The 14,014-nt window shown below is 39.0% G+C and overlaps 1 protein-coding gene across 3 annotated transcripts in view; it reads left to right on the forward strand.

Moving 5' to 3' along the window:
* Positions 1-14,014, forward strand: part of RUNX1 (RUNX family transcription factor 1) — a 181,277-nt gene that overhangs the window by 102,445 nt on the left and 64,818 nt on the right. For all 3 annotated transcript variants that reach the window (XM_081198785.1, XM_081198783.1, XM_081198784.1), the window contains one exon: positions 3,292-3,448. In XM_081198785.1, coding sequence (XP_081054911.1) covers positions 3,292-3,448 — 157 coding nt within the window. The remainder of the gene's footprint in view (positions 1-3,291; positions 3,449-14,014) is intronic.

The raw sequence follows: 14,014 nt of genomic DNA on the forward strand, positions 1-14,014 counted from the left end.
GGGAAGAACACCACAGACTGGATTTTTCTAGATTTTGCTTATATAATCTCCTCCTTGTAGGTATAACTATTTCCCACAACCAAGGAGTGTTGTTATTTAAATAATTTTGGGAATAATTATTATTTCTTTACATGTTCCCACAAGAGCTTGCCTTTCAGCATTCTGACGCAGCAGATCAACAGTCCACTTCTTGTAGAAGAGTCCTAGTAAAGTTAAGGACTTAACTAGTTCTGCTATTTAAAACAAACCATCCATGGACTTTCTGTTATTTACTACAGCAGATGGTAACTGCATACTTGCACACCACAAAGGCCAAAATCTACCAAATGAGAATACCTGGAATTACATCCCAGTCTTAACTGTGCTTACATGGAAGTAAACACTATTGTTTCCAGTGACACTTACATCCAAGCAAGTATGGGAATATTGCCACATGGGAGACTGTGATCCTAAGTATGTTTGTATGGAAATAAGCCTCAGCTGGGTTCAGTATGACTTTCATGTAACTAAAGCTGTTGAAATAAATCACTGTGAACTCTGTGGGACTTACTCCTGAGTAAAAATATTTAGGATAGCAGTTTAATCTCTGTTCACTGGTTTGTCCTTAAGTCTTAACTCTTGCATTGCACCTTTACAACACTTAAAAAAAAGAGAAAAGACAGAGCATTGAACTTCATCAGGGCTAATCTAAATAGTCGGATTTAATTGATCCATAGATTAGGTTGCTTTGCCCTAATCCCTTTGGAAACCTAGGATTTTCTGTCAAATTTAAGATGATGGCTGATATCTGACAAATGATAGAGAAGACTCATTTGATGGGTCAGCTCGGGGTATGGCTAATGTTGGCTTTTGCCTGTATAAATTAAGTGAAAAAGAAAGATGATAAACTATCTGTTCCTAATGTTTGATAAATTGTAATAGAAAAGTACAATGGAGGATAAGATAATAATCTCATTCTTACTTAAAATATCCCCTCCCCCCCAATTAGTGGGATACAGCAGTAAGATTTAGTTGTGCTGCAACTTTGAATTGTCTGTATTCCTTCTAGCTCATGTAGAACATATTTTTATAAGCTGAACCGTCAAGCAGAAACACACGCACAGCCAGCTATCTCCAGTCAACAAGTTCTTACTTATCTGTTTAGTCTGTTTTATAATGTAAATGTTTGTGTTCTGTGCCTCTTTTACAGCTTTACTTGCCAGTCCCTTTCTCCTGGGCCCAGATATTTTTCTTTAGCGTCTTCCCAGAGTTTCCGGCATTATGTTGTAAACACAGAGAGTTGAAAATATACTTTTTCTGTGGAGTTTTTTATTATTATTTTAAAAATGACCAAAGTTATTTTAAAAAAAACAACCAAAAGAAACACACCCACTAGTATGCATATCTAGAAAGACATGCATAGGATTAAATAATATTTTCAAATTGTGTTCCAATACACACTATAGTTTATTGACTTAGTAAAGCTATAATTCAGTTTGTCGGTGGGGAAAAAATAAGGTATTGCACCTGAAGTAATATTGCTAGAATGTCTAATTGTTGTTAACATCTTACAGTATTTTGACTAGGAAAAAATAATAATCAGTGTATAAGGGTACAATCCTAGCATTATTATTCTTATTCTTATTATGGGAAAAAATCTCACTGGGGGGAAATTGATCTTATTCTGAGGGATGTCTCACTGTGTTCAGTATCTGTTCCTAGGAATACAGCTTTATATCACAATTACAACCATGTTTATTCAGAAATAGGTTCAAATTGTTTCAGTAGCATTAGCCCTAATAAGTAATAATTCCTCACAAGACTGCAACCTTAAGCTAAAACATTTTTTCTTGGGGAGCCCAATTCATAGTTTGTCATTTGTCATTTGTCCTTGTCCTTCCTGCTAGAAGTTTCTAGAACAAGGGTGGGGAACTTGTGGCCCTCCAGATGTTGCTGGACTCTCTGTTCCCATTATCACTGACCTTTGGTGGTGATGGCTGAAGCTGATGGAAGTTTGGATCCAGCAACACCTGGACAGCCATAAGTTTCCCCACCCTCTTCTAGAAGCTTCAGAAGAAAAGGCTAACAACTTCTCACATAGGTCCCCAGCAAAGTCTGAGGGGCAGTTGTCCTATTCTGGGACAATTAACTTAGGAGAGAGAGAGAGAGAGAGAGAGAGAGAGAGAGAGAGTACCCTATGAGACCAAAGAGATGAGGAAGAAACAGGGCCTTATAGAGAGAGAAGCAGGAAAAAGGATGCTATTTTTGAGTTCAGGAGTTGCACTATTTGCACTAAAATCATAAAAGGTCACCATGCCCCAGTTTGCTGCCTGCCTTATTTCTCACTCAAACTTTTTGCCTGGTTCCTGCTTACCCTCAGATGATTAGAAAAGAAAAACAGGAGCAGGTGAATGTAAAAAAAAGTGAATTGACTTGCATTTCATTGAAAGGACTAGGGCTGCTGAGGAAGGGTGGGTAGAGGGAAGTAGAATGCCCACTCTAAGCAGAAATTTCAACACCGGGCAGTTTCAGCAGAAGTGAAAAGAATGGTTTTTTTAAAGAAGTTGCCGCTTACTTGGAAGACAGGGGCCAAAACTCAAGTGGGGAGTGCAAAAGGAGACTTTGGCTCTGGGTCAGGTAGAGGGCTTCCGGCCTCCTGATTCTAAGCATGTTGTGTGGAAGGAAGTGCTGCTGGTTCACACTAGATTGCCATGGAGTACGCAAATAGATCAAGCTTCATCTACAATCACCAGCCTGAATTTAGAGGTTGTTGCTAGCTTACATTTAGTCACTGCTTCAGCACAGCACTCCAAAATGCCACACTGCACTAATGCAACCACCCTTTTTTCAGTTTTATTGAAACCAATGGCATTTACTTCCAAAAAAATGTGTTTGAGATTCAGGTTTTGATTTCTTTATTGTGCCCGGTTAAATAGGGTGCTGTGTTTTAGCACCCTATTTACCAAAGAAATGTTATATATATTCAGCTGCTTGGATATGAACTAAGCTAGCCACTATTAGGTCCCACTGAAATCTATGGGAAAAGCTAATCATGGCTAACTTAATTCCGATTGATTTTCAGTTGGACTTTAGTGCAACTAACTTAGGTTTCAATCCTAACCTTATGAACCTGAGTGTAAGTTTCATACTTCTAAGTGCTTAAGATTGTTAAACTTGCAAGTCTGTGTTCACCTGTATCCCGTCCCTCACCGCCCTATTAAAAAAATAATAATCCTATTTGACTTTTGCTTATAGTTTGCACCTTCAAATTATCAATAAGAAACTAATGGTGCTTCCATTTTATTCTTTTAGGTGGTGGCCTTAGGAGATGTCCCTGATGGGACTCTGGTCACAGTGATGGCTGGAAATGATGAAAACTACTCTGCAGAACTCAGAAACGCTACTGCTGCCATGAAGAATCAAGTCGCAAGATTTAATGACCTAAGATTTGTGGGCAGAAGTGGAAGAGGTATGATATCATTATCACTATTATTTTATTACACTAAAATTAAGTTGTGTCTTGGCAGAAAGCTCTATGCACAGAATCTTTTGTTGCAGTTTTCAGACTGCTTTCTTTTGCAATAATCCCTTTTGCTTTCAATATAATTATATCGGAGTAAGCAGTTTCAGGATTACCGCAATTGAGGCCAACCAAAGTCCATATTGGTGGTATTGTAGTAAATGATTGCAGGATGTAGATCACTACCTTGTTTTTATGATGCATTTGTGCAACAAACATTACAGGCTGAATTGTGTATTGTTATCAGATGGTTTAGATCTGCCTTCAGAGCTATGGTACCATGATTTGTATCTGCTCGGTATTTAGCCAATAGTGTCGATGTAGAGCTCTGTATATCTCAGAAGTAGTGTTAGAAATCCCATGTGAGCAGTTTTCTCATTCATTTCAGTAGAAAAGGGGACTGCAACAAACAGATCCTCAGTGAATGGGTGAAGCCAGTGTATAATGAAATTTTAATTACTGAAATTAAAACATTGCTAATTATAAAGTTTGGTGACTGCAGAGTAGAGCCAGCTTGTTGTAGTTTGCTATTGTTATATATATTGGCAGTGGTGGTTTTCTGCAGAGAGGATTTTTCCTTCCTCCCCCTCCCCCTTCTTTAATGGTTCCATTTAATGGGTCTCTACAAGAAATAAGTATGCATTTGGTTTGTTACTTTAGCTTTAGCAACGCAGTTCATGATAGTGAGGTTAGGAATACAAAGAATGATAAATAGGCACCCACATATGTTGACATGGAAGTAAGATATGTTGATGTCAATGAGACATGTTTCTAACTAATTATCCAATTTGTGAGACTTCTAAAAATGCACCATCTATATCATGGTTTAAACACACACACGCGCGCACACACACATATCTGTGTGACTAGGTTCAACTATTTCTTTTTATGCATTTGCATGGATATTGATACAGCCAGAAGAAACTCCCACAACTCTGGCAGATGGAAAAATGTTATTGCTATCATTGGAGGCGCTGCCAGCAATATCTGTGATTGCAAGAACTAAGCATTGTAGTGCTTTTCACATACTCACCTTACAGAGGATTCTCTCCATGTGGTGGAGAAGCTGACGGACATTGCATCCAATGTGTATATATGGTAACATGTTATTTGAGTGCTCCATGCATAGACCAATGTGTATATCAATTTGACTTATACGACCTCTCCTTTTCTGAGAAGTAAAGATCTCATAAAATCAGACAGTTGGATCACATATTCCTTTATATGCAGGATGATAATGGTACACCCTTGCTCCCCCCTCTGCGAAGAGGATTCTAAGCTTGTTGAATACATGAATTGGTCTTATCTCTATATGAGCACATACCTGAGGAAGGCTGGGGCTGCTCACATAGCCTTTGCTATGAATTGGCTCCTAGTCACAAATATAATTCATGAAAATTGCCTAGCTGGGTTGATTCTTGCTCCTTACTAATGTGCTGATTTTATCAGGACTGGGATTGGTCCTTTGATTTGTGCATCTAGCAGACTTGATTTCATTTTCTATGGAAACTAGCTTTTGATTTTTGATTATTAAATTTCTATACGGCTTAATATGTTAAAAATATCTCTAAGCCATGTACAAACAAACTTAAAGCGACAGCAGGCAAATGAAACAAAACATTACAAAAATACAGAGTTACATATGAAAATGTTCTAGTTACAGGTAGGTAGCCATGTTGGTCTGCCATAGTCGAAACAAAATAAAAAAAATCCTTCCAGTAGCAGACTAAAACAGTACTATTACTTCTCTTGATCTAGACACTATACTTCTGTTGAGACAGCTTAGAATAACATTAGCTCTTTTGCTGCTGCATCACACTGTTGACTCATGTTAAGCTTGTGGTCCACTAAGACACCTGGATCCTTTTCACATGTACTGCTAGTAAGCCAGGTGTCCATCTTATATTGGTGCAGCTGGTTTTTCTGGTGACTTCTGTTTCAGTGTATCTGAAGAAGTGTGCATGCACACGAAAGCTCATACCAATAACAAACTTAGTCGGTCTCTAAGGTGCTACTGGAAGGAATTTTTTTTATTATATGAAAATGTTACATTGATACAAAGTTACTAATATACATTAATCAGTATCAATTAGTTTTCCTTCTGACACACTCTCCTCCTCAGCCTTCTGGTTCTCACCCAGGGTCCAAACAAACTCTCAGCTCACGCACAAAAATCTCACAACAAGAAAAGTTCCTGCAAACATTGGACATCACCCTAGTCTCTCACACTAGACATGCCTTCTATGGGCAGGCCCAAAGTGTATGGCACTTCCTCAGGTTGCCCACAGTCATTCAGCTGCACTCTGCACCCTCAATTCCAGGTACAGCAGGTTTGCTGAGTTTCCCAGGGGTCCAGAGGATGTGAAAAGGGGCCCCCTCCACTCGCAGCTCTTTCTTCACCCACTATCCTCTTCTTCTTCAGCTGCTTTTTTTAAAAAGACCTCTGCCACTCACACACATACATGCTTCAGTTTTCTTTTCTGAAATGTGGTTGCTGCTTTTTAGCCTAATATGCAAAACTAGATGGTTTCTAAACCTGCCTGAGTTGCTTCTGTGAAGGAGATAATTGCTGGGGGAGAAATACCTGCAGTTGGAATTGTAGCTTGGTGATGCTAACGAATGATAATAATAGGGTAAAGCAGAGAAAATTATATCCATTTACTGAAAACATGAGTGATGCTGTAATGTATAAAAGGATCAGTCATTAAACATGTTCAGTTGTTATATGGAAGGCTGCACCTTTTCAGTAAATGGAATTCTCATTATGATTCAGAGTGTTTAGAAAACATTTTGAAGATTTAAATGTAAAGCTGGTGAAGTGTTTGAGAAGCTAATAAAAACAGGCCTGCACTTTGGTAGTTGGCACCGTGCATAGAGCCAGAAATCAGAGTCTATGCAGTTCCTAAGGCCGCAATGAGAAAGTGAAGGAAGGAGCAGGAGCTGATCAGAAGAAAATTATACGCCATTTATTTTACTAATTCTACTCAGTCACTTGTAACACCGATCACTTATGTATAGGAGTTGATATGCAAATAAAGATTGACTGTCAGAATAAGTTTAAGGAAGTGATAATCTTTGGCAGGTTGCATGCTAACTATTCAGGTCTGAAGTTTTGGTTCCTATGGGCAATACCAATTTTGAATGAGTGACTAATATATGCTTTTGTTTATTCATACAACCCTGAACTGTTTCCTAAAGGTGTGGCTGTTTGCACTGGTTTCTGGCATTCTTTTATTGCATTGGCTTAAAGTGTGAGGACTAAGGCAGTTTGCGTCAAAGGTCATGAAATGCAGACAGGGAAATGAACTTCTGTTAGAGCTGTGTGATGTTTCTCTGTGCATGAAGCTAGCTGCTCGAAAGCAGTACTGTAATGTGAATAAACAATATGCAAAACAGGATGCAAAGGATGACTGAAAATTAGATATGTGCATATGATTTGTAACTGAAATTAACTAAAATAACTGGTGTAGAACTAGGGCTGCACCATATATTCTCTGCTTTTGATTTGAGGCAAGAACAAGTGGAAATTTCATCTGTAAAATACTTAGGCAGTGTGACTATTCCCTATTGTTCAGTCGTGGTCAGCAGTTTTATTTCTCTTGGCTGTTGCTTCTTTCTCCTCCAGGATTACATTGGTGATTCCACTCAGTCAGGGATTCTGAATAGTGAATGTGATAATGTCACAATGCTAGGTACCCAATCAGATTTTGCTGCATGGTGATGCCATTGAGACAACTGAGGGCAATTTACAAGAATAAGCAACCATCCCTCCCCACTTACAAGGAGTGCTGAAAAATCATCAGCAAAAGAGGAATTTTTTTACTGCCAAAAATGTTAATGGGAAACAGTAAGTTGCATTGGCTCAGCTGTACGTGTAGCTGTCCAGAACAGTTTTAAGCAATGAAATGACAATGCAAGTTCATACCTATTTTTCACTGTTGTGCAGAATTATTGGTAGTCTAATATTCCGCACGAGAGGGTAAATCACAATACCCAACCACCATAACAATTAGACCTGCAGCCACCTGATCTGAATAAGTCTGTAGACTTCAGTGACACTTGAATAATACCAGGAAAATGGGAAATAGACGAATTGCTGGGTCAGTCTTTTTACTCATTACTATATTTCACATTGGCAGTTTGAAGAACTTCTTTATATACATACACATTTCATTTACTTGAGAGACTTACGAGACAGAGGGAATTTTAACTGATTTCATGCTGTATCCCTAATGCACACCTCTTAGAAACTGCTTATAAATTATAAAAACAAAGAACGCAATATCTATTGCAAGTATTCAGTCATATCTAACACTACACTTTAATCACTTCAGTTGCAGTTTTGAAGCAGTTGGTTTTTACTGCTACAGTATTGCTAAACATAGTAAAATCCCCATTATTTCAATCAACTCAACCTCATTATTTCAATCAATCAACTCATAGTGGGTGGGGAAACCCAACCAGATGGGTGGGGTATAAATAATAACAAAAATAATAAAACCTCTTGTTATTTCTTGTCCAATGTGCTTCATTGTCTACAGAACTCTACTTCACTACATTTGCCTGAATTTTAACATACTGCGTACAGGATTGCCCCCTAATGTTATGGAAGCTTAGACTCACTAAAGTCAAAACTGGATACAGGATTATAGGTGTAATGTTCTGGATCTGGATGCCCACCACATGTTTTGGAAATATTAGCTGTTGTTGTGCAGTATTCCATTCATCATTCTGTATTTTAAAAGTGACTTTATTCTCCTCATACTAAGCTCAAAAGATGAGAATAGATCCTTATAAACAAATAGAATTGTATTTGACAGTTTTGGCTTGACTTCCAATACCAAACACTGCTTAGGAATTAGCAATTTTTGCCTTGTGCCAGCCCATTGCTGATAAAACCTGCCTTTCTAGCCTGTACTACTGGCACCAGAGTCCCAGAACACCTGGAAGGAGGTGCCACTGATTTAAAGGTTTGCACATATTTCCATATCATTTGCAAATTAATTTTTTTTCTGAAAGTGAGTAACACGGAAATGAGCAGTAAACTTGCACTATATTCCAGTATAGTGCTGGAAATAGCTCAGGAGAGCCTTGGGGGGCATGGAGAGGGGTGCACTAGGTAGAGGAATTACTGAAAATATAGTGTCCTGCCTTGTGCAAGCAGAAGCACACCTGCTAACACAAAGCCACCACTGGATACAACTCTTTGCATATGTGTGTGTTTTATATGTCTTCACATAAGGGCCGGCTCAAACCATTTCACTGCTTGAGGCAAAAAGCAAGATCCTGCCCTGCCCCCACCTCACTCATTCCATGTACTGAAGTTTACTTGACTTCAGCACTGGCAATGGGATAGCATCCTCCTTTGCACCTGAGGGCAGCAGGCTCTGATTCTCCAACAGAGGGGAATTGCCAAGGGTGATGCCAGTGCTACCCGCAGTATCTGCCATCTGAGGCAATTGCTGTTGGCTATTTCTCTTAATTTCACCGGGAGCAAATGAGGCCATGACCAATCTTTAGTCCTTTATTTTGTTTCTCCCTGAAAACATAGTGGGAAAGGAAGTGGATAGATGCCGTTTTGGTGTTAATGAGAGAAAGGCATGTAATAAATAAGCACTTTGTAGAAACACATCTGTATCCATTTATATTAAAAATAGATTTGCAAATTACAGAACCCTGCCAATTATTTTGCAAGAAAAAAGGTTGCTGTGTAGGGTTTCCCATTCTGTCAAATGGAGTGGAGGAAAAGTCTGTACCACTAGTTCCATGGAACTACTTTATACAAGTGTGCTTGAGTAAAACATGCATAACCATGGTTCTAGATGGGCACATCACCAGAGCTTGTTGGCTGTTGCTTAAGATTTGGCTGAAGTGGGAATTTAAAATTTCCACAATCTGTTTATTGCCAAAACATCTTGGTCTGTTTCCAGAATCTGGCTGCTTTTCCTGTGTCATGCTGGCAAAAATTTGCTTAGGCTTTTCATCTTAGTTTTTATCTTTCTGCATTCCAGTACGTTCAAAACCAAATATATCACTTTTAAAAAATGTTGTAGCACCATGAAAGAAACTAGCTTGATTGATGTTGGATTGCCACTATTGTTTTTACAGCACTAGCAAAGTATACGATACTTTATACAACCTAAGAAGATTGATAATAAGGTCCCACCTCAGAAATTAGTTACATGGATTGGATTGGATGCACTGGATACATATCTACTACCCACAGAATAAAGGACAAATCCGTTTCCATATGTGACTGTTTCTGCGTTGAGGTTGTGGTCCCCACCTCAACTGTGCTCTTTGCCAGACAGTAGTCTGGGGTTTGTTGGACCAGGTGCAGTGAAACCGTGGGCAGCGTGGCCAAGGCATGGTGAAGTTGCAATGAACACAGTACAATTTTGGGGGTTAAACAGGCCACAGCTTTATTGATTACAGGTGCCAGCGGCTTTTGGCACACAGGCATTAGGCATGTATCCTGTGTCAACTAACCTCCCTGCTGGTTGATAATTTGGCAGGGTTAACCCAGGTTAAGGATCATCCTATGGTATACAGCAAATTGGGATGACCCCTCCAAGATTACCATTTAGGGAGGGCTATGGCACATCAGCCCCCTCCCCCCCCCCCATCTGGGCATCCGGACAGAAGCACCTCATCCTGAAGATTTGAAGGAGCCTCAAAGGATAGCCCTGTATCAATGCTGTTGTGAGTTTTCTGGTTGTGTTTCTGGCATGTTCAGATTAAAATGACCTTGGGGTTCATGTCAGGAAACGCATTCCAGCTACAACATGGGTTTCCCCACCAATCCTTTTCTGTTTTACATGAAGAACATTGTAACATGCTGATTTTTTTCTAGTGGGTGAATTGGACTTAAAAAGAAGGGACATGCTACGTTCCATTTCCCAATTTAAGCTAAATTTTAAAAATAATTTTAAAAATATCTGTTTATTTATATGGGCATAAATTGACTTTGTAAACATAGAAACATTAACAGAGTGAGTTTTAATGGTCACAAAAATCATTAGCACTTTCATGGGACAATGAAAAGACATCTGATTTTAAAATCCCTCAAGAAAAAAATTTATTTCAAAAGACAGCTATAATAAAAGGCTGCAGCACTGGGATACATTAGCAAACTATGAAAGCAGCTAGTGATGTTTATTATTGTTATTTATTTAATTTCTATACCGCCCTATACCCAAAGGTCTCAGGGCGGTTAACATAAAATATAAAATACACAAAATCAAAACAAAGCCAGCAACCCCAAAAGAGCCAGCATTTTTAAACAGGGTCTAGGACGTAGATCAAATCAGGCAAAGGCCTGGTTGAAAAGGAACATTTTTGCCTGGTGCCTAAAGGTGTATAATGAAGGTGCCTGACAAACTTCCCTGGGGAGAGTATTCCACAGATGGGGAGCCACTGCAGAGAAGGCCCGTTCTCGTGTTTTATTTTATATCCCACCTCAGAGCCTTTTAAAATAAGTGGGCCAGTATAGTGTAGTGGTTAGAGTAACAGACTAGGACCTGAGAGACCAATAAACCTCTTAAAATGTTCCCAAAACATGCCCTGTCTCAAGTTTAGGATGATTTGCCCTTCCCTTCTCACATTTTGCAGAGTGGGATGCTTTTTAGGGGGCTTCAGGGCCAGGGGGGATGTGGAACTTTTTTCACTTCAAGGTAACTCATCTTAAGATAAAGGGTGGCACTGTGGTCTAAACCACTGAGTGTCTTGGGCTTGCTGATCAGAAGGTTGGCAGTTCGAATCCGTGCAATGGAGTGACCTCCTGTTGCTCTGTTCCAGCTTCTGCCCACCTAGCAGTTCGAAAGCATACCAGTGCAAGCAGATAAATACGTACTGCTGCGATGGTAAACAGTGTTTCCATGTGCTCTGACACTTGCCATGATCCTCCATGCGTCAGTAGTGATTTAGTCATGCTGGTCACATGACCCGGAAAGCTGTCTGTGGACAAACACTGGTTTTCTCGGCCTGAAACGTGAGATGAGTGCCACAACCCCATAGTCGCCTTTGACTGGACTTAACCATTCAGGGGTCCTTTACATTTACCATTCGAAATCACCTAGAGTTGCATTTTTACAGCTAACTGGCCTTTGCTTTTCTTGAGATTTTGAAGGGAGGGAGTTCCTCAAATGTTGATTTATTCATTTTGCAAAACTTTTGTACCACTAAACATCAAAAAACCCAAGCTGGGGGAAGAGGATAAAAACAACGCAACCCTTTCAGGATTCAGCAGAGCGGGAAGACCTATAGAAAAAGACCTTCTCCATAGTGAGTCCTTGAAATCTGGAATGATCTCCCTAGAAGTACATTTATCCACCCTCATTGTTGGTCTTCATATGTCAGTTGAAGACATTTTTATTTATCCAGACTTCTACAGTTTTATAATGGGGGATTTACTAGCAGCTGTATGTGAATCAGTGCTTTTTTTAATTAGTTAATATATCGTTTTACTGTTGTTGTCTTTTACCACGCTTATATATATATATATATATTGCTCTGAGATCCTTTGAAGGATGACTGATTTCTAAATATAATAAATAAATAATACAAACAATAGAAAAGTCATAAAAGCACAACAAAACAGATTTCAGACATAGTCAAAATGCTGGTTGTGGACAAATTAACAACAGTGCTAAGCTAGAGAAGCCCGAGTAAAGGAGAAGGTTTTCAGCAGTAGCCAAAAGTCTGCAATAGTAGGAGCCTGACATATTTCAAAAGGGAAGGCATTCAAAACAAAAAACAAAGGAAAACCCAATGCTGTAATTTTATTGTCACTGAAGGGAAGCAATTGCACCTGAACTTTCCCTTATCTATTTCCGGAGACTAGCTATGTTAGTCTCCTGCAGCAAAATGAACAAAACATCCTGAGTTGCTAACCAGTTTTTATCATGGCATGAACTTTAGGGGATTAGAGTATCTAAGGTGGTCTTAAATACTAAGCAGTTCGGACCAGGATGGCAATGGGCAACTTGAATTAACTCTGTAGTGTTGCATTCAGATCGTCTGCTAATTTGTGGTAGGAATTCCTTTAGGGATGCCTCAAGTAACCAGCTCGTCACAGTATTACTTTGATTCTCAAATTGTTTTCATTTGCAAATCTAGAAACAGGAAAGTATGATAAAACTTGTCTAGGTGTATCGGCAACAACTTTTTGCTGCAAAGTAAGAGAAGAGCTGGTCAGATTTGTCAGTGCCTTTAAAGGGTAAAATGGGAGGCAAAACACTGGCAGACAAGCAGCCAACACCAAGAGACATTGAACATCTAAAAGCAATGAGACTAACTATCTGCTTTCTGGCACGGTTCCTTTGCCTTTAGTAACTGCATAAGATTTGTGAAACAAAAAAGAGCTCAAAATTACTTTTTTTGCCACTTCTTCTAACTTGCCACCCTGTTGTTCAGTTCAGCCGCCTACTGTGACAGCATACTCCTGTATGTGTCTATTGGGACGTAAATCCACTGGGCTCAATGGCACTTGCTGCCACGTATGTGGGTAGTAGAGGATTGCAGCTTTGGAGAATGACCAGATTAAAAAACAATTAATGGCACAGTCAGACTAGAGGATGGTCTGTTTCTCTGTGCTAACTCTTGTAGATTCTTAGACTGTGGGGAAAGATATATTTATAAAACAGTACAAACATAGCTGGCATAAAAAGACAACTTGAATGTAATGCCAACATTTTTTGGTATGAATTGCTGATTGTCTAAGGGGCTATATGATACATTCCAATTAGAATATTTGAATTGAAAACATGATGTGGTTTGTGTGCCTCTTGCCAGCTCACAAGCATTCTGTTATTTAAATCTGATCCACAAAGATGAACCTTCAACTAAAAAGCATCAGCAAGGAGAAAAATAATAGGAGACGATTAGATTTCTTTATGGCATTTTACAAAAATGATCTGTGTTATGTCTCAAATGCAATAATATAAGCAGTGTCTCTTACCGTAACTCCTTATTTTGAATACATTTGAACCTCTTTAAACAGGTATTTTTTTATTTTTTGTGTATGTGATTGTATGATATTATTTAAAAGGCTGTACAGCGTTCAAGTGTCAGCATCTATATAATTATTTTTTCCTTTGACAGTCCAGTATGTCAGAGCTATTGTGGGTGCGTACAACCATTTTCCTCTAAAATGTAAATACAAGGGTTATAGCTACAAGTCAAGATTTATTTCAGTATTCCTACCACATGAATTCTCTTAATAAGGCACATTTTGTGACCTTAGTCTTCAGAACTGCTGGCTGCAACTGTGTGAATCTTAATCATGAAATGGTTTTGGGAAAGTTATTTTTTCTTCTTTGGAGCTTCCTGTCTCTGGGCATATGAGAGTGGTAAACAAATATTGCGCCAAATGTTGAGCCACTGCCCTAATTCTAATAACAATAAATCTCCTTGTTTTTGGTTGTGCTGAGCGGTGCTTGCACATTTTGTTTTCACTGAGGCTTATGAGGATGAGTCGGTGCGCTATCTTGCAGCTGTTTTTGTATTTTACGTTAT

This window comes from Podarcis bocagei, assembly GCF_964188305.1.
Source record: "Podarcis bocagei genome assembly, chromosome: 6".
Lineage (NCBI taxonomy): Eukaryota > Metazoa > Chordata > Lepidosauria > Squamata > Lacertidae > Podarcis > Podarcis bocagei.